This window comes from Caloenas nicobarica, chromosome 5, assembly GCF_036013445.1.
Source record: "Caloenas nicobarica isolate bCalNic1 chromosome 5, bCalNic1.hap1, whole genome shotgun sequence".
NCBI lineage: Eukaryota > Metazoa > Chordata > Aves > Columbiformes > Columbidae > Caloenas > Caloenas nicobarica.
Genome location: NC_088249.1, coordinates 55,976,132 through 56,002,576, shown reverse-complemented (window position 1 = coordinate 56,002,576; position 26,445 = coordinate 55,976,132). Strand labels below are relative to the sequence as shown.

Here is a 26,445-nt window from a genome sequence, read left to right as displayed (position 1 = left end):
ATTTAGTGACCAAAAATGACACAAGGTAAAAAATTCAAGCCTCACTGAAATAATTGACAAGATTTCCACAGAATTCAAGTGTCAAGATTTTATCCTAAGAGACCGGTTGGCTAGTAAGTTTCTACACAGGTGGCAGAAAACTCTTCATATGTTACTCTGCTTCCTTCGGCAAGAACGAACTAGGGTGCTCAGCACACCGACACCACCTGCCATCCGCCAGCCTCAAAACACTCCTCAGAAGCCTCTCAGCAGAACAGGGATGTAGGGAGGTCCAAAAACTACTATTTCCATCCAGCTCCTTGGAACTGAGGCACAAAGAGGTTACAAGATTCGCACGAAGTCACACAGTTGGCTGGGATTAAAACCCAGGTGACCTGATCCCCAGGCCTGAGTTCTAACAGCTGCTGGACAGCCTAAGAGGTTAGGCTGATTGTAACAGAGATTTGTGACCTTCAGGACTTTTTGTGCATGCAGGGAGTACCTAAGCACAGAGTAGATGCAGGAGTTTTCGCTGGTACTTGCTGGGTTCTGACTCTCAGGTAGGACTTCGTTCCAGTTCATGTGCCAGCAAGCTTTTGTCAGAGTAATTTTCAAAGTGCCATTGTAAACTTAAATAAAACCATGATAAGCTTTCAGTGTCATTGAGTAATCCTATTATAAAGTGAATAGAAAGGGGTTTTTATCTCAAAAACGTAAGCATAATTTTTCTGAACTCTGTCCTCTTCCTAAAGCAATTTAGCAAACCATTGTACTGGTTCCATTACACAGTTTAAAGAAAGCCAGTTAATTCAAGTCTTGTCAGTGAAGGTATGGATAAACACACCCTTACTGAAAAAGACGAATCTAAAATTTTTAGGCAGTTAAATAAAATACAACATATAAAATAAGTTTTAATGCATTTTCTTCCAGTATACAGGCATTTGTGAGTATCAGCTACTGAGCTATAGTTCATAGCAAAATACCAAACCAACAAGATAGTTGTGCAAATCTTTTTCTTAGTACCTTGGCAAGCAACAGAAAGAACTGAAAAATATCTACATAATTAATTTCAAACAATTACAGAGCAGAACCCCGGAAGGTACTTTTCATACGTGAAGAACAGCAGAAACCCATTTCCTTTGAGTAGCACATATAAGACAAGCCTGCATCTACAGTTAGATTAATTCTAGTGCAAGACCTAGATGTATAAAACTACTTTATTCTAAGTGATCAAAGTGAGGCCTTTTGAGAAATCTGAGTCATCAGCCTATAATTCCAATAAAAGTGACTGCTGTTTTATCACGTGCCATCCTTATTTGCCAAGCAAAGATATTTTATCGGTGAGCACGTACTTCTCTAAAGCCAGGAAAAAATCTTGCAAAAGATGTTTTGGGAGGGCAATGGGACAGTATTGGGCAACTAGTTAGAATGCCACAAGATCAACCCCAAAATCTTCCCTCTGACACATGCCACCCATCAGGAGAAACTCTCTGCCAAAAACACCAGGCAACCCCCTGTCCTATCGGACTAAAATAATCAAAGACAAAATATTCTGATACTGGTCTAGAGTCATCATCTCTTCAGGACAAGAGTTCGTTTGCTGTGTGACAGCCAGCCCTTGTTGTATCCTTATGTGAAATCACTAATAAATTAATAATGAAGTTTGTAAAAAACTAATATAGAAGAAATGGGACTGGACTTACTTCCTTCTTTTTTAATGGGCAGTATTCGGGTAGAGGTAAGATTTTTATAGGTAGAAAAGTAGGTCTAATGCTTAGTACTCCTAGAGACCTCACTGATGTCTGCTTGTCGAAAGTCCCTCCTTTTGTTCATTGAAAGGGAGCAAAAAACCAGAAAGTTCGAATTGATGGCATTGGTTCAGCATGACCAATAAAACTCAGTGGTGTCATTTGGCTCCACAGTCATGTTTTTCGATTGTGCAGCTACCAGATTTTATTACAGAGCCCTTTTCACTAAAGCTCCTTCAGTTCTAGTACCTCCTGAGGACAGCCAGCTGGGAACTCCAGCACTATTGTAAGGCAGCTTGAATAGTGAGAGGTTTGCCTGGTTATTTTTACAAACAAAACCATTTGCACAGACTTCCTAGCATCAGAAGTTGTAACAATGGCCACGACATTACTATTTTATGTGCCATATGTTATCCTGCAAAAGTAGTGCTAAAAAATAAACTGTATTTTAGGGCACCAACACATTTCAGCAAACGAAATCACTTTCAGCCTTTTGAAAAAGGAGAAATAAGGCAGCACTACAAAGGGAATCTGTCTAACAGTCTGCCTCCAGGCTTGCGGACAGTTCTGCTCATTGATTTGCAACCCGTGGTTTGGAAACTCTGGTTACTCAATGTTTACTGAAAAAAAATTCTCATATTTTAGGCAAGCTTTTTTATCTGCTACCTTTTAATGTGTTAATTTACTCTAGTGAAAAGCCAAAGGGCCAAATTCACCCCTCTGATAAGGCTTCTATTGTAGGAGCATCACTGGATGTGCACCGAAGGCGTTATTCATCTGTGGAGAGATCACTGAGTAATATTGTCAAAATAAACACTTTTGAGTTGCACATGCTTGAAGAAAAGATAAAGGGATTGTGAATAGAATGAGAAGAAACAGAGCATCAGAGATGAAGAAAATTAGATAAAGGGCCAGGAAGAAACTGTTTGATGTAAACAGAGTGACAAGTTAGATTAAGAACTCACATTAAAGCATGCAGTATTTGCCTATAAGCAATTCAGGCAAGGAATTTGTTTACAACTGTCTGCCAAAATCAACAGCAGATGCAAAAAGTCATCAATATTGAGATTTTAAACAATATTAAATCTACTGTATCCAAACACTAACTAGGGCTATGCGAAGGAAAAGCACAGCTCGGTGCCATTATATTCTTTGCCACGCTAAGTAAACAAGGTTACACCCTGTTGCACATTGACATGAAGGCCCTGTAGAAGCTACCACTAATATGAGTGTGCCACTAACTACTCCTCGGTTACTTTAGTGTGCATATATCTCTGAAAATGTGTACTGGTGCCAAGGTTTCATTGATGGTGTGGAGGAAAATCTAACTTTGTGAGGACTGTGTAAACTCACATATGACTGTACGTTAAGACAGAACCTGCTGCAACTTTACCAAGTTAGGAAAACAAAATGTGGAAGTGTGCTGGAAAACTTGTGATATCACCTTGCATTGATACACAGTAGTGCCCTTCACCAGAAAGTGTCCATCAGAAATTATAGAGATGCTAAATTAAAAGAAACTGCTTTTGGAGCAGATGACGATGGCCACGTGAATCAGAAGAACCCAGTTCCTTGCTCAACAACAGTGAGGAATTAGGGTTTTGGTAAAGGTCACGAGGCCCAAATCTTGTTGTAACTGAGCCAGATTTAACGCGAGCTCCTCATGCCTCTTAGTCCCAGGTTAACATCCCCCTCTAGTGACCTCAGTTTACAGCGGGGAACTTGTTCCTCAGCAGCTTGTTGGCTGATGTCCCTGTGTGAGTCCTGTTAAGATGTTGGGGATTTGAGTCACCACTTTCCTCTTGGCACGCTTACAGGTTAAAAAAATACCTGGCCTGGGAAGAACACGCAGTGAGAGTGAAGTTACACAATGTGCTGGCAGCAAAACCGTCCCAAGAAGCTGAGCTCTCTGCCTTCCCCAGCCCCTCATTCTTGCCCTTGTGCAGGAGTTCACTGCACACGAGCTTCCTCTTGGTGCCAATTCCCCGTGGGGCCGTGATGCGAGTCAGACCATTGTTATGATCCACGTTAAAAATAACCCTTCCTAAGCCAGCTTCACGACTAAAGACAACAGATTGTGTATTTGCGCCATAAGACGCTTAGTTCCTTCGACACAGGGTTGCGCACAGATAGAGGCAGAAAACTATGTCTGGTGCCACCTTCTCAGGCTTTAAAGAAAATGTGCCACTGGCGAGACACAGAATTAGAATCAGAGAATCAGATTAAAGCCATGCGGATTCAACCATTCCCATCCTGCAGAGTTCTTGAAATCCACATCACCCTTAAATACCAGCAGTGGAAATTCCTGTCTGTTTTCACAGTAGTCTAAACAAAAAAAATCTCGTTGTCAGCGGAACTAGTTTTTAAAGACTGACATGAGGTAACCAAAGGCATAAGGGCCCTCTCTGTTAAAATTCGAAGTGAGATCACAGACAGGGACGTGAAGTGGTGGGAAAACACCAGCTACAGGGGAAAACAAAGCATCCACGTGCAAAGGTGAAGCATCACACTGCCGCTCACAACTCATCATTTGCTTCATTCATTGAGGGAACGGACTGCTCATTTCTCTCAAACACAAGGTGTCTTTCCATTTTATAGCATTGCATGGAAAGGCTTCTTGAAAAAACATCTGATAAAACGCCAGCCTCCTGTTATTTAAAGATGACGTTTGACAGGCTGAGTCCATCAACAAAACACTGTGCAAAGCCAGCAGACTTTTCTCCATAGATTCTAAAAAAGATTAGAAAAAAATGCTGGCAATCACTTATTTCCATCTCTTCTCTGCAATTTCCTTGTCTGTATACTGGGAAGGCAAATGTGAAGAAGAGAGAATATTTCTTTTTAGTTGAAATTATACAGTCCAAATGGCACAACCTCTCCTTATGGCCTGTCCCCTGTGGTCAAAAAGGGACTGACAGCTATGAGACAAGCAGATCTGATCTCATCGTCTCATTTTATAATCTTAAGTTGTGCAATGCAACCGTCTATAAAGAGTAAAAAGGAGGATTTGAATGCATTTAGTATTATAATAAATGCAGGTACTTCTTCATTCACATTTCAATACCCTTCTGGTGAACTACATATAAATTCTATTACTTTCTGTGCTGTTTAGGATAACATTGTACAAAACAATGCCAGAAAGACTCGTTATTTTTAAAGGTGTTTTACAGTGTGCTTTCAGTTGCAGCTCTTGGCTTTTGAGATGTTTGGAAGAGAAGAGAATGGCTTGTTCTTTGCTTGTGTTTTAAAATGGTATTTGTTTATATATTCCAGATAAATCAGAAAAAAAAAAAAGAAAAAAAATCCACACTACTTTAAGCTATTCTGTGTCCTGCCAGTGCCTCATTTGTATGCAGCAAACGCTAGATTTGCCTAGAAGGATTTAGCTCAGGAGCTGGCACGCTTACATTAGAGAACAACATACAGAGTTTCAATCGATTTCAAGCATTCTTACAATGGGAAATAAATATGAAAAGTGGTTGTTGCTGAAAGTTCAAAAAATGCAATCAACAAATTGTAAAATCGCAAAAGGCCAGACAAATTTAATAAAATATTTCCATTTACCTTCCTCAGCTTTACACAGCCTGTTCAAAATAATAGGATTCTCTGCAGAGAGCCTTTATCCAACTGTTTATATCACTTCATACAAAATATGTGTTTGAATTACCACAGAAATACAAGGATATAAATTCCCAACACGCGACACGCCAAATTCAACATAAGTTACGCTTTCTTGGCATCTAGACGTTTTCCTTTTCTGTGCTCCAAATACATTTTCATTTGAAACAAATTAAAAAGCATGTAGATGTTAAAACATAATGACTTAGAATTCAAGTGACTTGTGCAACATTTTGTGCTTTCTACTTCTCCATTTCCTCCTACTGCAATTAAAATTCATCATGCCCTTCCACATACACAACAGCAATGCATCAAGTTCAGTCCAGTATAGGTTATCAGCCCTCAGACTCAGCTTTATACTACACAAGATCCTTGCAAATTCAAAAAAGTGCATCTTTTTTTATGATCTTTCTTTTACACTGGATGAGGTGAAGCTCTGATTAGTCGATGTAGGAATGCAACCTTGAGGTATGATTGCAGCCTCGGAATAATTCTTAAATGTAAAAAGAAATTTTTTGAGTGTGCACGCCCTTTCTGGATTTAAAAAAGACACCGTTATAATGGTGCTACTAGAGCCACGGTACAGTACATCATGGCACATCTCCATAACATAATCAAGGACATGAGACAGAACTTCTATTTACAGAAACTTGATGCCACTTCCAGAAAAATATGACAGAAAAAAAAAGGAAAATATTATTTCCTGAATGTCCTGAATTTTAAGAAGATTCCTTTTACTTTCTCTTCAGCAATAGGGTGGTCCTCCACAACTGCATTTTCCCTGACCTCTTTAGTATGGGCCATAAGTGACACCAGCAGGAATTGGGAACCACATGGCAAACGGCTTCCTTTGAGAGATGCTCACCCATGCCCCTTTACTCACAAGCCAGCTTGCTGTCAAAACTTGAAAGGGCAATAGCAAAGGCTTGTAGCGCGCACATCGGGTAGTTGTAGTCCATGGTGAACACGTCCTCAGCCACGCGGCCAAACTGCATCACGATATAGTCAGCTGCAAGAAAGGTCATAAAGAGGTGACAAAGCATTACTTTTGTTTGCAGCCCTTACTAAACAGGTACGCATTCATCGTCAGCCTCTGGCCCAGCTCAACAAAACATCCTCACTCATCGAACTTTGCAACACTTATTCGTGCGAGTGGGTGCGCTGATATCGGAGGGAGAAGCAAGGTTAGCTGGAGTGAGGAACTGCTGAGCGATAAAGGACTGCAGGACTTGTTACTGTCTTTAAAAAATTACACAGATCGAAAGTGGTTTTTACAAGCACAGAGATTAAATCGCTTCTGTGTAGAATGCTCACTCCTCTTATACAGACCTCGTGCCAAGTTTCACATGTACCAAGAACCAATTAATTCTGTTCTTAGTTAACTTCAGGCAAGTGGACAAGCAAGGGTAATGGAGGAAGAGGAGGCATGGCTCTGATCTAGACCTAATCATATCGCTCTATTACATCATATTCAGGAATTCTTCCTCAACCTTTTCCCCCTTTGTACTCTTTGCCAGCAAGAGGAAATCTCAGCCTAATTCACAGGTTGAAATGTCTCATTGGCAGAAGCAGGTGTAATTGTCTCACCTCGTGAAATTCAGCAAATGCTTACACCAATGTTTCAAACTCAGTGTTGCTCTCAGAAACTGGCGACGCCACTGTCACTAGTTGCCAACGTTCCCTGCAGCCTCAGCACGGCACTGGGGTGGCCCTGCGCGCCCCAGCGCCTGGTGCCTGCGCCTGCCAGAAGTGAGGTGCCCATCCCTGCTCCAACAACTGCACCTATGTTCAGGCAAAGACAATTTTGCTGGCAGAAAGCAGCACATGGGTAAGGCCCTAGGGATGGTGTGAAAGGCAGACCTGACATTTTCAGGGTGTTGTGTAGGGCATCATAGAATCATAGAATGCCCTGAGTTGGAAGGGACCCACAAGGACCATCGAGTCCAACTCCTGTCCCTGCACAGGACAACCCCACAGTTCACACCATGTGTCTGAGGGTGTTGTCCAGTCTCTTCTTGAACACTGTCAGGCTTGGGGCTGTGACACCTCCCTGGGGAGCCTGTTCCAGTGCTCCACCACCCTCTGGGGGAAGAACCTTTTCATAATGTCCAACCTGAACCTCCCCTGGCACATCTTCCTGCCATTCCCTCGGGTTTTGTCGTTGGTCACCAAAGAGATCAGCGCCTGCTCTTCCTCCTCCCCTTGTGAGGAAGCTGTAGACCACAATGAGGTCTCCCCTCAGTCTCCTCTTCTCCAGGCTGAACAAACCAAGTGACTTTAGCCGCTTCTCATACAGCTTCCTCTCCAAACCCTTCACCAACTTCGTAGCCCTCTTCTGGACACTCTCCAGTAGCTTAATATCTTTTTTATCCTGTGTTGCCCAGAACTGCACACAGCACTCCAGGTGAGGCCGCACCAGTGCGGAGTAGAACAGGACAATCACCCCCCTGCCCGGCTGGCAATGCTGTGCTGGGTGCACCCCAGGACATGGTTGCCCCTCTTGGCTGCCATGGCACACTGTTGGCTCACGTTCAACTTGCCGTTGACCAAAACCCCCAGGTCCCTCTCTGCAGAGCTGCTCTCCAGCATCTTGACGACGAGCAGTCATGCTAAGGTGGGTGCGCAGTGAGACCGGTCTGGCTGTCATTGTCTCCAGCTGGGCAGTGTATGGGGCCCAGAGTGAGCAAAAAACCCAAGGAAGGGTTGTGTGATACAAGTGCTTGCGCAGAGTGGTACCGCCCCACGGTCCTGCTGTCTGGACGTCCTGCAGCTCTGACAGCAGAAACGACTCTAAACTGTTGCTCAGTTCACAAACCGGGCAGCCAAGGGAGAAAACAGCACATAGCAGAATCGCGCATCTCAAGCACGAGCATTTAAACACCCAACCTGCATCAATGTCATGGCCACAAGGAAGAGCTGGACCCCCATAACTAAAATAAACTCACTCAGGTAACAACAGTAAAGGCAGAATCACTGCCAGGCTGTGCATGCAGTCCTGTTTCTACACATTACAGAGAGCTGTACTTACGATCATTATCATGAATAATTTGGAAGTTTTTCACTGAGGCCTGTGTGACTCGACCATGGAAATTTAAAACGTAGGACTGGGTGTCATCGTTCCAGACTGGCGTTTTGTTATGCAGCTCAATGACACTCTCTGTATTTTTGTTCTGCCATCTTGCAAGAAGTGTCTCATGTTCCTGCACATACAACGGGTAATGCGTGTCAGTTTAACACCCTCACCAGACAACCTGTTCTTAAATCCCAGCCCAAAGACTGAACTGCCACCCTCAACTCTCAAAACAGCATCATCAAATGAAACAGTGAACTCCAAGTATCTTAATGCAAATGTGCATTTGAGTCCTTCCCACAGTTTGGAAAAGGTTAGTTGTATCTTTTGTTATCAAAACACATTATTATTTGTAGTGCTTTTGTGAGTCACAGAACTAGTCACACAGCCCACTGTTCTGCAATTGTTCAAATACTGAGGTTTTTTAACCTCTAAACCTTCAGAAATGCAAAAAACCCAACTTTAATTGAAAAAGAATTCAAGTAATTGTTATTGTTGACTGATCGTATGACTTACATTTCGTGGTCTGATGGAAACTCTTTCATGGTCCATATTCATTCCTGGTATGATCACACTCATTTTACGAGGTCCTTTAAACCCCAAGACATTTGTTTCCTAAAAATGTTTAGAAGAGAGTGCATCATGTTCTGTATTTTTAAAGTTAATTTCTGCAACAGAGAGACACAGTGGCAGCCCAGGGAACTTATTTGTTAGTCAACTCAAAAACCATCTTGAAACTCTTACCTTCACTGGCACCGCCAAACATTCTAGCTTTGTCTTAGAAGCTCTGACAACAGGAAAAATGGAAATAGAGAGGTTTCCAAAAACACTCCTAGCATTGGCTGCCAGGAACCTTAATACAATTTAACAAAAAAAAAAATCCCTTTGTTAAAAAAGGATATGAACTAACCAGATTGCTTGGCTACTGCTAGGTCCCAAAATAAAGTAGATGTAATTTAAAAATCATAAAATGCAGGCACACATTTTGATGAGAGACTAAATTAAATATATGGGACCAACTCCATTTATTCCAGAGCCAGCACAAAGGCAAACAAGTAGAAGCTGCCAGTAAGAGCATCTGTTAGCAGAGCTGTGGTTTTCAAAGTCTTCAGATATGTTATGTTTAGAGATGAGCATGGTAAAAAACAAACACATTAGCATGAATGCAAATTTTCAAGCTATGAAATCAGGGAAAGTAAAGAAATAACAAATCCATGGAAAATACAAGTTTTTTCCATAAACCATGAATTGATGCCTTTCTGACCAGCTTTTCACAAAAGCGTTCCAGTATTGCACTGTCCTCTCAAAACACAACCACTAAAATCTAAAAATGCCTAAAGTCTTACTTTTATCTGAGGCTTTCTTTTTGCCACAGAAGAAACTGAGACCAAGTATTTCAGTAAGTTGCCGTCTGCTTTAGAAATAGAAAATGTAAAGGGCGATATTTTCCAACTTGCTCAGTAAAACCTGATTGCCTATTTTAGCATTAACTCCAGTAAACGAAACAGTGACACCTGTGAAAATCCATCTCCTCATGTTTTGTGCTTTTTTTTTAATTATTATTTTTTCGGTTGCACACGTTTTTTCTCCTCTACCTTTCCCAAGTGAAGGGCTGTGGACACACACTAAGGAATCTCACAAAGGAAATTCCCACTGGCGCTATTCCCAGCGACGTACCACAATACGCCAAGAACTGGACACCCCCAGCTCTACCACTGGGACATTCAGAAGTGACATGTTCAGATGCCTCTGCTTTTATATATTTATTACAAGTGTCTTGATTTTAAGGAACATTAAGCTTTTAAAGCATGTCTACTTTTACAAGCAAATATCCACACAAATCACTGGAAACATCTGAAAATAATCACCTAAAATTGACTCCTGCAGAAGTTTTGTCGTCTGTCAGACTTTTGAAATAACTTTGGTTGTTTCAGCAAACCGTCTGGAGAGTTTACATAACTCGTTAAAGATTTTCATGCACGCAGGAAAAAAAGCCACTGAGTTATTTTACTGAATGCTCTTGAAGCAATCCAGGTATATTCATATATCTTCATAACTAGATACATTAATGGGAAGATTCTACCTCTTTTCTGAATCACTTAATGTCATGGCCTTTGGCAGAGTAATCCAATGTTATCAGCTCAGTTGCAAACATATAATTGGTTTTGCATCATGGTGAGACTCAAACTAAAATGACTGCCAGCAGATTGGATAAGCAGGAGAGACTCAGCACAGCAGAGGACAATTTCTAAGAGAAGATTCATGCTTATGCTTATTTTCCACTAACTACTGACAATTTTGGTCTTCTCTGAAATGCCTTACAAGCTCTTCTTCTCATCAAGCTGCACTTCTGCTATATACAATTAATTTAGATGCTGACTGGTTGGAGACATTGTTCCAGGTAAAATTAAATAATAGTGCTGAATCACTTCCCTCTCAACAAACAGTATTATCACTTTGAAAAAACAAGACTATATTCTTTGGATTTACTCAGAAACACTAAAATCAATACTTCCGCCAAAAGATAAGGGAATGGTTTCTAGTTGCACATTACATCAGTCACCAATTATATCACATGTTTTATTGGTAAATGCTACCCTTTTGCTAAAATCGACATACGAAACTGAAATTCTACAAACACAGAATATATGAAGAAAACAGTAGGGACAAAAGAGGAGCTTTAATTAAGAGCAGACCTTTCCAATCTACCTGCATCCAAATAAAAGGAATTCCCCTTATCACAGTTCTCATTCCCTGCTTCTCTTTTATTTCCCCCCCACACACACTACTTTGCATGTGTAAATTCAAGATGACAAATGACATTATTAGGGCAACATAAGCCACATTCTGATTTCACACCATTGAAATGCCACTGACAGACTTGGTTTATGGCTCAAAATAAGGTTTATTAGCTGGCAGAGCAATGACTTAAGTCAGCGAAGGACTAGGGCCAGTATTGCTCAGCCGCTGCTCTCTCTGCCTATGCCCAACCTGCACGCTGTTCTGTCAGCGTGTGGCACAATAAACTGGACTGAAACAACACAGAGCCTCTCCCCAGGCCTGCTTTTAAAATCTTACACGCTCTCATAACATTATGTAAGCATTTTACTATGGTGGCAATAGCTGCCATGGTAAAAGCAGCAAGGTGTACATCCCAGCAACTCCCGGGAGATTCAGGATTTAATTATCCCAATTTTCTTTCAGCCACTTCCCTTTCTGGACTTGAATCACACAGCTGTGCCTTGTCCTTCATACATTGGGTAGAAACTATCATTCCATCAAAAGCCCAAATCACAGAGCCCCATGGAAGTGATGGAGGCCAGAGCAGAAACATATAGTTTGCTTTACTGAGACCATCAGCTGAGCTCCCTGCCTGCAGAATCTGGCGCAAACTGAATTGTGAGGTACTGTGGATATAAAGGAATCCAGCACAGAAAATCCTGGTACAAATGGTACAGTTGCACCTCCCTGCTTCTTGACAAATTTTGCCAAGCGATTCTGAGATCAGCCATTAGGTGCTGCTGCAGGTTTGTTAATATGCCAGCCTGCCCTCAGCAGGGAGAGTAAAAGTACTTAACGGCGCCTGATAAAACCCAGTCCTTGCACTAACTTTGTTCTTGTTGCTTGAAACGTGCCCTAAGGTGAGCTCCACGTGAGAGTTCTCAACACCTTTATCCCACAGTCAACAACAGATGCATCGCCAGCTTCTGCCTGTATCAACTAGACCTGCCGAGACGATTCGGGTCACGCTCAGTGAGTTGGTAGGAGCAGGTACAGAGGCAGTGAGAGGCACGGTGCTGCTTGCAAAGTATCGTTTATTATAGTTTTTGCTGCAGGAAAAATCTCAAGGCAGGAATTCAAAGGTTACGTTGGGACAAAAGTGTTTCAAGAGTGCTCTTTCTGGCGTTCTTTGCTGTGGTTCTGCTGCAGCCAGGAACAAAAATGTCACTTGAGCAAACCTGGCTAGTAGTGAAATATCATTCCAATTTCCTTTTGTCCTCTGGCCATAGCACACCTGCAAGCCTGCTGCCTTTCTCCGTGAGTATCGAAATATCAATGGAACAAGCCATTATCTTACACAAATGTACAAGTTTTAAACTGCTGATCTCAAAACAGACATATAAAAGCAGCTTATCTTAGCCACGTTATCCAAACGGTGGCCATGGTTCTGTTCTTTCCAACGCTCACTCTTCCAATCACCTCTGCTGAATGCAACTGAGCTTTTTATTTGGTAATGTTAGTGGTTCAAATGTTGTTGTTGTTGACTTATACAAGCAGTGCCTAAAAGGATGTAGGGAGGCAACCAGGAAAGCTAAGGCCTCCTTAGAATTAAACCTGGCGAGAGGGGTCAAGGGCAACAGAAAGAGCTTTTTCAAATACATGGCTAGACCACTCTCCATCATCTTTGCCAAGTCTTGGGAGACAGGAGAGGTGCCTGAGGACTGGAGGAAAGCAAATGGCACTCCAGTCTTCAAAAAGGGCAAGAAGGAGGATCCAGGTAACTATAGACCGGTCAGCCTCACCTCCATCCCTGGGAAGGTGATGGAACAACTTATCCTTGGTGCCATCTCAAGGCATATCAAGGATAAGAAAGTCATTAGGGGCAGTCAGCATGGCTTCACCAAGGGGAAGTCGTGCTTGACCAACCTCATAGCCTTTTATGAGGACATAACGAGGTGGATAGATGATGGCAAAGCCATGGATGTGGTCTACCTTGACTTCAGTAAAGCATTTGACACTGTCTCCCACAGCATCCTCGCTGCTAAACTGAGGAAGTGTGGCCTGGATGATCAGGTAGTGAGGTGGACTGTGAACTGGCTGAAGGAAAGAAGCCAGACAGTCGTGGTCAATGGGGCAGAGTCCAGTTGGAGGCCTGTAAACAGTGGAGTCCCTCAAGGGTCAGTACTGGGACCAGTACTATTCAATATATTTATCAACGACTTGGATGAGGGAATTGAGTGTACTATCAGCAAGTTTGCTGATGACACCAAGCTGGGAGGAGTGGCTGACACGCCAGAAGGCTGTGCTGCCATCCAGCGAGACCTGGACAGGCTGGAGAGTTGGGCGGGGAAAAATTTAATGAAATATAACAAGGGCAAGTGTAGAGTCTTCCATCTGGGCAGGAACAACCCCAGGTTCCAGTATAGGTTGGGGAATGACCTATTAGAGAGCAGTGTAGGGGAAAGGGACCTGGGGGCCCTGGTGGGCAGCAGGATAACCATGAGCCAGCACTGTGCCCTTGTGGTCAGGAAGGCCAATGGCATCCTGGGGTGTGTTAGAAGGGGGGTGGTTAGTAGGTCGAGAGAGGTTCTCCTTCCCCTCTACTCTGCCCTGGTGAGACCTCATCTGGAATATTGTGTCCAGTTCTGGGCCCCTCAGTTCAAGAAGGACAGGGAACTGCTGGAGAGAGTCCAGCGCAGAGCTACAAAGATGATGAAGGGAGTGGAGCATCTCCCTTGTGAGGAAAGGCTGAGGGAGCTGGGTCTCTTTAGCTTGGAGGAGACTGAGGGGTGACTTCATCAATGTTTATAAATATATAAAGGGTGAGTGTCACGAGGATGGAGCCAGGCTCTTCTCGGTGACAACCAACAGTAAGACAAGGGGTAATGGGTTCAAGCTGGAACACAAGAGGTTCCACTTAAATTTGAGAAGAAACTTCTTCTCAGTGAGGGTGACAGAACACTGGAACAGGCTGCCCAGGGAGGTTGTGGAGTCTCCTTCTCTGGAGACATTCAAAACCCGCCTGGACACCTTTCTGTGTAACCTCATCTGGGTGTTCCTGCTCCGGCAGGGGGATTGGGCTAGATGATCTTTTGAGGTCCCTTCCAATCCCTAACATTCTGTGATTCTGTGAAGTATATTAGCATATAACTTTTTTTAAACTGTTTTTTAATTTTCTCCTTGTATTTCCACTTTGCACCAGAAGACTAGTTGCCTGGCTCCAGGGAATGCCCTCCTCTATAAATCAGTAAAATTACCTTTATATAATAAAACATGTAAGTTCTCCTAGGTTCCTACTGAAACTTCAGTCAAACTCTAAACTGACATCAAATCCTGGACTCTCTTGTTAAATCCTGCTAGCTAGATTTTCTGAAAATCTCAGAGTTTTCAATCCCGCAGAACTGGAGGGATACTTGTGTGTCTGTGTGCCTGTCTGCAACCATAGGCCATGTGCCTGAATAACAGCACGTGCCAACAAAAATGCTATTTATCCTATATTCAGAGAAAAACTGTATCCTAAGCAGCAGAAAAAGAACGCATTAGCAGCTAACACGGCCACCTCTCAGTGCTTTCAGCACTTTGCATGGAAAAGATGGCTCTTTGCTTTCTTTTTGCCATGCTGAAACCTCCTAGACCTTTCCAGGGACACATTCTGTGCTTACACAGTGTATATGCTGGGATGGTTGGACCTTGATCTGACAGAGCTCCGGGCATCCTCGAGTAGAGCTGGGCAGGATTTTTTCAGAAAAGTGGTTCTTGCATATTTTTGTCAGAAGAAAACTGTCTGTAGCAGTGTCTATATCAATTTTGACTGGAAGAGTTTCTTGGGCCCAGAGATTTCTGAACAGAAAGAATACTCTCAGCAAAACAGTGAATCATCCAGTACTCAGGGAACAACAGCAACTGTGCTTCACAGAATGACAATCGCACAGAATGGCTGGGGCGGGAAGGGACCTCTGGAGATCATCTAGTCCAACCCACCTGCTAAAGCAGGTTCACCTGGAGCAGATCGCACCGGAACGTGTCCAGGCGGGTCTTGAATGTCTCCAGGGAAGGAGACTCTACAGCCTCTCTGGGCGGCCTGTCCTGCATTGCCCCTAACAAATGCTATTTACTGTCCTATAAGAGGCTGGTTTCTCTCATTCAACTGAATTTTAGATTTTGTCTGGGGTTTGGTTTTTGGTTTTGGTTTGGGGTTTTTTTTTTTGTTTTTGTTTGTTTGTTTTTGTTTGTTTGTGTTTTGTTTGGTTGGTTTTTGGTTTTTTGTTTTTTGGGTTTTTTTTCCTGGTAGGAAGGAATTTCAGAGTTTTTATCCCGGTCTCTCAGCCACTGCTGCAGACCTAGGTGTCCAGCTACCTGTGTTGTGGATCAGAGAGGCCTCCTCCAAAATGCAATTACAAATAATCGTACTTTAGTGCAGTAATTCCATGTGCGCAGCCCTTTCCAGCTCAGGAGGCTCCTTTGGATGGTGCCTGCAGGCTGTGAAGCATCCTACCCCTTCCAGAGGGTTATGTAAAAGCTCCAGCACCTTCTGACCAAAAGTGAGAACTGGGCAACCTGGTTTGCACACGTTTTTCACCTCTTCTCGACACTGAGTTTCCTGCTTTCTCTAGTGAAGATCGGCTGCTTGATTACATCAAAGTCTGAATGCTGATTTACATGATAGTAAGTGAGAAGGAAATTCGGCGTGCTATTTCAGAAACCGCACTGCCCTTCCGTGCGCATTCTGCCCCTGAGCGGCACTTACATAACAAATGGCAGCCAGCTCCTGACGCAGGACACTCGCCTCCAGGCTCGATGTTGTTTTCATTGGATTTACTCCATTGTCATAAACTGTAAACTTAGTTCCCATAAGATTTGATCTATCAAGAAAAAAAGGAAAAATCCAATCACCATTTGTCAGTAATGCTGCCCAAGACGTCTATCCTCTACTGCGTTGTAGCCCCAAAGGAAAGACAAATAATATCAAGTATAAATAGTTGTTAATTCTAATCTCAACTAAATGGCAACTCCTGGGTTATAGACCATAACAAAAATGTAAAGGTACAGTACAGCAGAGTATAATAAAGGCCTTTTATTAAACTGGAGATTTCTCATGATGTCTTGCAAAGTAGTAAATTCAAGAAAGCAATAAGGAAACACTCAGGTGGGTTTATTTTGTGTGTTTGCTTTTAAAAATACGCTTACTCTCTAAAAAACTATCTGCTTTCCTACCTGACTGCTAATTCTATTATAGTACAGAGAATGATTCTCATGAAGTTTTAAGTAAGATCAGTCTTTCCTGTTTAAATGGAAATCAAACCAAGGAGCACAAAATACAACTTAAAACATACTTAAACCGCATTATCCTCATTCTACGCTTGTACTGCAATAAATAGCACATGCGTTTCCAAAATCCACACAGACAAACGGCAATTAGAGGTATAGCCCCTTTCCTCAGGCACAGATGATCTAAATATACATTGAGAGGCTCCACGTAAATATCAACAACAGACTGACGTATGCTGGGGTGACAGACAGAAATGAAACACATGGTTCTGAAAGAACCACTGCTTGTAAATAACTCTAATTAGGATCTTAACAAATGGACAAAACCAAAGAGATTTTCAGATTGTCTAACAGACAGAACTTCCATTCCAAGGTGTTTATATCGATCGAGGCTAGACACAATCTACTCATGTACTTCTGAAAATCCCATTAAGGTAAGTTGTGCTCGTACACCCTTGAGAATCTGGCCTTTGAACATTTAACAACTTCAGTCCTGCTGACTTTCAATAAAATGTGATCTTGTAAGTACTTGAGACATTTTGAAAACATGCGTTGGATACTGGTAAACTTTATTACATTATCACATTAAGTCATCAAGCCTCTAATTAAGAGGTCATAGTGGCTTACAGGCTTCTTAATGTAAAATGAACTTCATATTATACAAAGAAAATGCTTAGACGTATCAGTGTTTACCTCAGTTTTCCAATAAAACTCTCTCCACCCCGGGACAGGTCAGTTGGGTCTATGGAGATGAGGTAATTAGAGGTTTTACTCTTCTTTCGTTTCCTTCCAGCTAATAGAAACACCTAAGCAGTGCAAAAAAACATATTCTAAAATGCCAAAGGGGTTAGCACACACCACTCCCTGCTTTGATATAAAGAAACCATAGGTAATTTTTCTGTCTTCCAGCATCATTAGTGAAGTAACAGAAGGTCTCCTGAGGCTTAGCAAAACCAGATAAAAATCTGGAAAGGGAAAGCAACTTCTCAACCACTCAGTCAATTTTTTAATGGTTTAAATAATTAAATTCAATCTATTTTGTTAAATGTTTCATTCTAAGTTGCTATGGCTCTTCCAGAAAAATTGAGAATACATGCTTTTCAAGCCACAGTATGCATAGACCCCCAACTGCTGACTGTCACATAAAGGTGCCACACATGGATTATTTAAGGCCAAAGATTAGACATATCAAGAAAGGTGGTAGAACGAAATGACACCATTGTTTTGCTTTTGAAAGACTGCAGATCTCAGTGAAAGTGAAAATATATTTAAAATATAATATTCTCTTTGTAAGGCTTCTTCAGACTTTTAATATTTTTTTAATACTCAGATGCAACTGGTATGCCATTCAAGTTATTTTATGACCTTTTTACCATGCTCCCTTTCCAAGTGGAGGTAATAAGTAGGGTACATCCCTCGGTCCATTCCCTTCTTGTCTCTCGTGATTCTGCATTTGACGGTGACACCTTGTGGAGCAGGTCTTATGGCGAATTCCTCCAGGTCATCGACATCTATAAGAGGCTCATTTGTGGAAGGACTGGGGGCTGAGGCCGCTTCCTAAAACAGTAAGCAAAACTCGGTTTGCGTCGACTTTGATTTACAAGGCTGTAAGCGCAAAGGAATGACATTTGATAGAAGCTACACTTAAAAAAAAATAAATACATACGAGGGATGTATTGTCTTCCTTGTTCTGATTCCTCAGCAGCCTTGAAGGCAGCTTATCAAGCTAAGGATCTCTCCTCATCCTGCTAATCAAGCTCTTGGCTACCGAAGGCGCAGGGAGCGGCTCTCTGCACCGCGGATGCTCAGCACACCTGGCCAAGCAGAGCAGGGGGCTGCGGGCACGGAGTGCTGCCACGGTGCACCGCAAACCCGGCTCACACCTGCCCAGCTCACCACACTTCTCTTCACAAGTCAGACCCACGGACAGTGAAACGAAGAAATGGGATGGGGAGAGACAGATTAAGCCAGACAGAGCTATAACAGAGATGAGAGGTCAGTGCAGTATATAAAAGAGTGGGGCACCATCAACTGCTTTAGCAAGACCTTGTGATTTAGAATACTTGAAGAAGGCACAAGTCATATTTTATGTTTGGATGGCAGCAGAAGGAACAGGGTGGGGAAATGCTCAGGAAAAAAAAGGAGTAGAAACAAAAGATCCTTCTGAGCACCTGCAAGAGGCAGAAAGGTAAATATTTACTGTTTACCTTTCTCTTCATTCAAGTTCAGAAAATATTTGCTATTCTTTTCCCCAAGTCATTATTTTCATTGCTTGCTCCTGTGAACCCTGAGAGCTACTGCAGTAAATCACCTTGGAGATACTCCAGAGCATATTAAAAACAAACAAGAAAGCCAGGCCTGTCCCGCCCGCTCCTGCTTCGGCTCTCACCCCTCACCTTGTTGGATTTCTTGCTCGTGGCAGAACCAGGGCGCGTGTTACTGTTTAACTGTGAAGAACTGGAGCTGTCCTCATCTTCCTCATCCTCTTCCTCATCAAAATTCATGCTGCTTGAAATGCCTGAGGAGAAAGCAGTGCACTTACATGAACTACCGATGCATTGAAGCTGTCCATACTTGCTGTAAAATATCACCCTTAGGCTCACAGGTGAGAGAGGGTGTGTGTGAGGGGGTTCACTGCGCGAGGCAGCGTACAAATACGTGGGTGAGACAGCACCTGCCCTGAGAAGCCAAAACATTTCAGCAAATGAGAAAGGAAAAATCGTGGTTTCCATTCCAAAGAGGGGATCAAGTTACGCAGTGATACAAGAGCAATATCCAGCTAGGAATTGAATTCGGATCTCAATCCAATCGAGTACTTCAAACACAACACAAAATCTTAAACCTGAAACTGGAGCTGAGTGGACAACCTATCACGGCCACTTGCAAACCTTAACAATTAAAATACAAGCCCTTCTACAGCACACTTTTAACTGTTCCTATGCGATCTGATGAAGAGCAGATCTTAGACTGAGAAGAAACATCCACATCAAGGCAACGTTCTCATGCATATTTATTTAACGTGAAAACCAGTATCAGCCCAGGCCAAAGAACTGCCTTACAGCACTTGAAAATTTGACTTTACAAGAATTCAAAACCTCAGACATTTCAAAGGGAAACACAGCTTTGAACATCAAATAGGACTCAGCAGCAGAAAGCGTCAAAGGTGGGACATTTGCCAGACCTAGTTTTTCAAGGAGTATCATGCAGATGAAGCCACTCTGTACTCGGGTTCAAACTCTGAGTTACACATGTTAGAGGCTAACTATACAACACTTTTTCCTAAAAAGAAAAAAAGAAAATTCTTGGTCCAGAATTTCCACTATTGGTAAGTTCAACGCAGAAGGATAAATGAAATGCAAAGATTGCCAGAGCCAAGCAGCATGGGCATAATTAACTTTTTCCTTCTGTACTTACCAGGAACATGATCCAGGGCGACAAGACTGGATTGGGAGGTGGAAGAGGACCAGGATGTATTTGCATGGGGATCTGGGAAAGGAAAAAATCCATGGGCTTGATTCTGCAAACCCTTAAGTGAATGAACAAGCCTAACTTGCCAACAGGACTCCGCAGAGGGCTAAAGGCTTCCTGGATGGGGCCACAAAGCTGCTGCCAGAATTCTCAATTATGGACATTTTATCTTTCTGCACAAATTCACCTTATACTTGCTTATGCCTGCTGTCACCTTCTTTTTTAGTACTTTGAATAAAGTAAAAAAGCACTGGATCACAGAGCTGAAGAAAACATCACCAGTGATAAACGATTGTGCCACAAATCCTTCTGTACACAATGTGCCCTGCATGGTAAGTTTTTTGCCTACTTTTGAATTCTAACACACACACAAAAATAAAACTGATCAGCACAGGTGATAGAGACAGATTCTACACAAATACTTGTTCAATAACATTGAAAAAAGTATTCAGATTCGTATTCAGATGGCCTAAATTCTACCTAAATCCCTGTGCCCAGTGTGTCCTCATCACCTTTCTCAGGCTCTCTAAACTCTCCTTCTAGGACAGGGATACACATAGACACTTTCATGTAGCTTAGTCTTTTGAAATATGAGCTGGATCTGCAACAATCAGAGGCTGAACCAAACTAATGTACAGAGATACAAACACTAGAGATAGCATCAGTAATGGTTTTCTTCAGTTCGAATTTTGGAATGCAATAAGATAAAAAAGGGACACCTGAAAAGGCATTTAAATACTTTTTATGTTATTGCTGCTTCCAATAACCTCAATGCATATCCATTTGAAATAGCTTTTGACACCGGAAGCACACTGGATAACGAAACAACACCAGAGTCGTGAGAGTGAGTATGGTCTCGTTATGCACTTCTGCAGTTCCCCCTGTCTGGACATACATCACACAGCCCGACAGCAAACATTTCCAGTAGGATCTGGTTGTGCAAGCAAGGCCGGAGTTCATAGGTCAACAGATATTTTCAAAGCCTGTAGAACTCACTCATTGTTAAACACACACTCATTAATCACAAGCATTATTTCTTAATAAGGACAACCACGTTCTAGTCAAATATGCATGGGCAACAGAGATGATCCATTTCCTCAGCTGGCAGCTGTGCAATAAAGCCATACTTGCATATGCACAGATGTCACCAGTTTATTTCTACTCACTATTTCACCACCAGTATCTTGGCAGTGAAAATTCTGTGCTAGCCTTAGAAAAGTCTGCACTTGACCTGTGGGGAAGAATGATTGAGACCTCCTGTTTTGTTTTTGAACCCAGAAATCAAATCTATTCCTTCTCTAGATCTCAAAACAGTTGTAATTTCAGGTGGCAAAGAACAACTAAGGCCAAATTGCTCATTCCAAGTCTTTACAGAGACATATAGGAAACTGATAGATGTGAAGACTAAATATTAGTTATTTGGTGTTAAAATTTATGGAAGTCTGGCTCTGTCCTAGTGACTCATTTTCCAGAAGACTTCTGAAATACAGAGGATGAATATTTCCTGCAGGAAGAAAGTGATTCTAGTATGGCAATTTCCAATAGATGGTGAAATCAAATAAAACATTTGGCGTTTTCTTGCAAGGGGAATGTTCCTTTCACACTCAGGTAGCCTATAACCTCCTGTCCTGTAGCAGAACTGGACTTGCTGGGGAAGCAGCGGCACGTACTCTAAGAGGTTCTCTCCACAAAGGTGGTGTCAAAGAGCAGAATGGGCACAAGTCCAGGCTGTGCAAATCTGATGGGACTCAGCCCTTCCCACTGGGCCACTAAGCTTTTATGTGTGTTCGTCTCCTCTTCCTCCTGTTCCGCGCAAGAGATGAACTGATGGGAGACGGCAATTCTAAATGCTTTTCAGACCAATGAGGACATGCCAGGAGGGACATACCACAAGCAGAGAAGCAGCAGTGGGAATCCACACAAGAAGCCCCAGCTCTACATGAAGTTTTCCACGAACACTGGGAGACCCAAAAATTTCTAACAAGCCTCCTCTGCTAGTATCAAGTGGCAAACCATACACTCATAGTAAAAACATTTAATGAAGATGCTGGTAGTTGCAGTCTTGTCTTAATACTTTTCTTTGTGCCTCACAGAGCATAGCTCTGTTGTTGATAAAAATGAGTAAACCTCAGCATTCCCATTTTAAAAAAGTTATCTCCCCTAACTTGAAGCATACTAGTGGTCCACTCTTAGCAGTGTCTGTTCTGATCAGGAGTATACTCAGACCTGCGTATATCACATATTTAAGTCATATCACATATTAAGTCATATCACATATTTAAGAACATGAAGCAACAAAGCAAAATGAAACCAAACCAAACCAAACCAAACAAAAAACCACTCCAGCACCCCCTGCTTCTATTAAAAAATAAACAAAAAACTGGGGAAAATAAAAATATATCTTAACCTGGAAAAAAACATCAAAAATAGAAATGTCCTCCAGAGTACAAATCTGAGTGCTCTGACCTAATTTGAAAAGTCTGTTGACAGTCTTTAAGTCAATCAGCTTTAGTAAGTAGTGTGCCTGACGATTACATATTCTGAGCCTTGGTCTAAGGCAACACAGACACCACACAGATCAGAACTTATTAGTCATGCCAACATCCCTCCAACTGAAATGCCCAGGAAGTACCACACTTGGAGAAAATCTGACCATTTCAGCTGAAGTTGCTCACATCTGCGGAGTAACATCCCAGAAAAAAATGAATCTTAGTGAGAACTGCTCAGCAGACAAGAGGCGGGCATTTAAGTATGAATAGTCTATTCTAGATGAGTCAAGTTTGCACTTACATTTTGCTCTTTATACACAAGGAGTTTATTCTTAAAGCACCAGAGTACTCTTGGCTTGAGCCATCTTTGCTTCAAAAGCTCTACACTGAAGAAGAACAACTCCAAAGCAAATGCCTTCAGAAAAAGCTTTGTGAGGATTTTAGGATTTTTTTCCTTCCTGTGGTTAAAGTCTAATGAAAGAAGTAACGGTGCAGGAAGGAAGAGACAGATGCATGAATGTGTACATACACAATCTATCTCCCACATCATGCACGCCTCTAGAAGAAAGAAAATTCAAGAACATTTGAGGACTAGGCATGGGAAACGCTGCAGAATACACAGTGCTGTAATTTTTGCCTCTGCAAGCATGAACACACATTATGAAATCATGAACAACATTTAACTGACAACAAAACTAAAATTAATATTCTAGTCTGAATGTTGCTATTCTACATTCTTTTTTTAACCTTCAAGTAAGTGATTTCCAGAGTTGTATAATATAAAAATATGAACAGATGGATGCGAGCATTAGCATCTGCCTGGTACCTTAACAGCGGCACTGCACTGCAGGTGGGAAGCCCACATCCCTGAGAGCCTGGGGGGTTCTTGTGCCTTGAGACAAGAGAGAACTTCATCTTTTTTTTTTTTTTCCTTTTCTTTTTTTAAGATAATAGAATAGAGGCCAACCGGCTCTGAGGAGAAGGAAGAGTAACAATCTCTGCTTAGGCTAGGGCTGAGAATGAGAATAGGAAAAGGAGTCGAGGCACATAAAGCAAGCAATGAGAACAGGAAGGCAGCTTTTGCTACTTACCTTTTTTCTGCATTGCTGTTCTAAGATCTTGTTTGCTTTGCTGTTGTTGGCCACTGGCCACTTTCTCTCCATCATCTTCATCATGGCTAGACTGTCCAACAGTGAGAATCTGCACTTGACTTCCTATCTTCTGAACATCATCTTGAAAAGCAGCTGGGCCATCAATCCCTATCAGACAACAGCAAAAGCCTTATTTGTCTTTGTGTCAAGAAGTTACTGAAAAGAGAATTGCTCGCTCACAAAAAGCATCTTTTCTAAGCAGCAGAGATCAGAGGTTCACATTCAATAGTATTTCTGGACTTAAGACTAAACCAGCCTCCAAGGCAAACATCTTACTCCCCACGTACTGCCCTAGAGAATGTCCAAGGCGAGATCAGGTCTTCACTGTTGCCCTCCTCACCCCAAAGCACACCCATCCATGCACCAGAAACACTGAAAACTAACCAGAAAAGAAATAAAGAACAGGTGCAGCTTTCATAAGGACACATAACTGGTCCAGAAAGAGCTAAGGCTGAGTCCCAGCTTACGCCATATCCCCTAATACACAAGACTGCCACTAGGAACTGATGCTTCCACGTTTCAGATACCTGGAAAACTCACAAGTAGATGTAACAGTGTATGCAAGAGGAAGAGCAGCACGTTAACAAGCCTAAATACGTCTAGTGGCAGTTAAAACATCACAGTGAAACTATGAAGAAGTTAATACATATTCCCTGGAACCTCCATCCTCCGAGATGCTCAAGTCCTGACCAGGCACAGTCCTGGGCACCTGCTCTGAGCAGGGACGTGGGACTGGACAGTCCCAGAGGCGCCTTCCAGCCTCAGCCGTGCCATGATTCCGTGGCTTCTGGTGACAGCCAGAAAGAAGCTATTTACCTCCTTATGGCTGTAAACCGCCTCTGAAGACAGAAAAGTGAAAACATGGGGTGGGATGTGGTGTGTTCTTATCACAAGCTAACTTAATGGTTTTTTTCTTCAGGACAGCAAGTTAAAACATCAGACTGCAAATGTACTTCAGCTCTTAGTTAAGACTTACTGCTAGTATGTATCACTATATCAGCTATATAAAAATGCATCTTTGCACCAATAAAAATGGTAATATTACAATGTACAGATATAGTAAATAACATAAACCTGTATACTGTTGCTGTTCTGAAATTTTTGTTAATAAGCAAGTAACGTTGTGGAGAACTAGCAAGCATTACAATGAGCTAGTTCAGTAAAAAAATATGGTGCTCCTTACAGCAAACAGAGCTGAATAAATCCTCTAAGAAGGAGCTGTAGGGATTGGGATTTTTTCAGACTGTGATCTGTAGCAGAAGTCTCCAGGAACACTATTTCAACCCACTTCGCCAGCAGCTGTCAGCTTGCATTAAAAGACAACTGGATGATACATTTAGCATGCTTAAGTGTGCTGTGCCACACGAGCTGCCACTGCGGTAGGAGAGCGGTCGGAACCCTCCGCAACCGGAGCAGCGCTGGCTGTGCAGCCACCTAACGAGATGCCGTCCAGCACTGCAGAAGTATTAAATTCACCGAGTTCAGGATCAGACGGAAATATTGACTCATCTGCATCACATAGACCCTTTACTCATCTGGCAATATCTGCACCAACTCTGTAAATTCTGATTTACTTACAGTAAAACTAACAACAAATAATATGTCCATCCAACCTTGAAAGACTAAATAAAGTCCATGGAAATGTTCCTCTCATCTTGGAAGGATAAGAATATCAGACAGGAGCTCTGTGTGATGCAGAATGAGCAGTATAATTTCCTATGTTGCAGGTAGAACGTGGCAGTGAACAGAATTGCATTTTTCTTGAGAGTTATCTCAGGATAAGCACTACAGCAAAGGTGCTCTGGAACAGACAGGCCGCTGCTCAGATTCACTGTTGTATTTTTAACAGTTTTAACCATCATCATTAAAGTGGCTACCTAAAGTTAGGTTCTTACCTTAATACTCTGAATTTCCAAAGTGCTAAGCATCATCTATTTAACAAGATGCACATGCCTCATGCATATCAATCTAGCCCCTTATTAAGCTTTGGACGATACAAACCTAATTTCGAGAACTCATTTCAAAAGGAACAAAACACCTTAATTATTCTACTTCAAAGCAGACGCTGATCTGCAGCAAATGAAATGCCTCCAACAGCATCAGACGTTGCACCGAGGCTGCTGTTTTCTGACGCCTGCGGAACACCTGCGCTCGCATCCCGTGCCGCCGGGAACATCACGTATTATTAGGCATTAGGACAAAGGCTACACTGGCAGGTCACAATTTCAGAGAAGAAAAATCAATTTCAGTATTCTGAGGAGTGCACCACTGGTAGAGTGTGTTATTAAGCATTATGAATGATTCCACTTGTGACCCCATTTAAGCGAATCGAAGACGTAGCCAGACAGGAAGGGAAAAAAAAAAAGAACCTCTGCGGAATTAGAATAATTTAGATGGCTCGTGGTAAATGCAGCATTAACTGTTTAATATATGCGTGTGCGCATGCATCTTTGTAGCTATATATGCAGGTCTAAAATGGTATTAAATGCAAGCATACATACAGAATTCATTTTTCTATATGACGTGATATAAACGCGTCTTTGCAAGTTATAGTTCAGAAGGCAGCTTTACCATCACCTACCTAATGCCTGAAAAAGCACTTCCAAGCTTGCATAATTGTGATACTCAGGCTGGATCTCTCCCCATGTTCTCTCTTTCTTCGACACACTGAATCCTTTCCACCCACTTACTGGAAGGATGGTTCACTGTGCAAAGAACTAAACCATTCACTCTATAGTTACAAGGTTCCCAGTTTAAGGACAAGGTCATTTGGCAAAGCAGCTGAGCGGGCTGTGCCAAAAAGAAAGACTTTATTGCTACAGTCAGCATTTTCTACAACTTTTCCCAAAAGTCAGGTAAAAAAAAAGCAAACTGATGGAGATGTCCTTGAGTACCTGCTAACAAGACAAGGAATTTTTGAGAGGCAGCTGTGA

The 26,445-nt window shown here is 42.2% G+C and overlaps 1 protein-coding gene across 8 annotated transcripts in view; it reads right to left on the bottom strand.

Annotated features, from left to right (window-relative positions):
- The window catches only part of TUB (TUB bipartite transcription factor), a 92,007-nt gene that overhangs the window by 13,480 nt on the left and 52,082 nt on the right, over positions 1 to 26,445 (bottom strand). For 3 of the 8 annotated variants that reach the window (XM_065635946.1, XM_065635951.1, XM_065635953.1), the window contains 9 exons: positions 23,453 to 23,620; positions 19,819 to 19,890; positions 18,801 to 18,922; positions 17,770 to 17,961; positions 17,098 to 17,210; positions 15,884 to 15,998; positions 8,932 to 9,030; positions 8,374 to 8,545; positions 4,233 to 6,354 (listed from right to left, as the gene is read on the bottom strand). In XM_065635946.1, the coding sequence (XP_065492018.1) occupies positions 6,221 to 6,354; positions 8,374 to 8,545; positions 8,932 to 9,030; positions 15,884 to 15,998; positions 17,098 to 17,210; positions 17,770 to 17,961; positions 18,801 to 18,922; positions 19,819 to 19,890; positions 23,453 to 23,620 (1,187 nt within the window). In that variant the 3' untranslated portion in view covers positions 4,233 to 6,220. Of the gene's footprint in view, positions 1 to 4,232; positions 6,355 to 8,373; positions 8,546 to 8,931; positions 9,031 to 15,883; positions 15,999 to 17,097; positions 17,211 to 17,769; positions 17,962 to 18,800; positions 18,923 to 19,818; positions 19,891 to 23,452; positions 23,621 to 26,445 lie in introns of those variants that run through there. The other 5 variants (XM_065635948.1, XM_065635947.1, XM_065635949.1 and 2 more) reach the window with 3 other exon arrangements.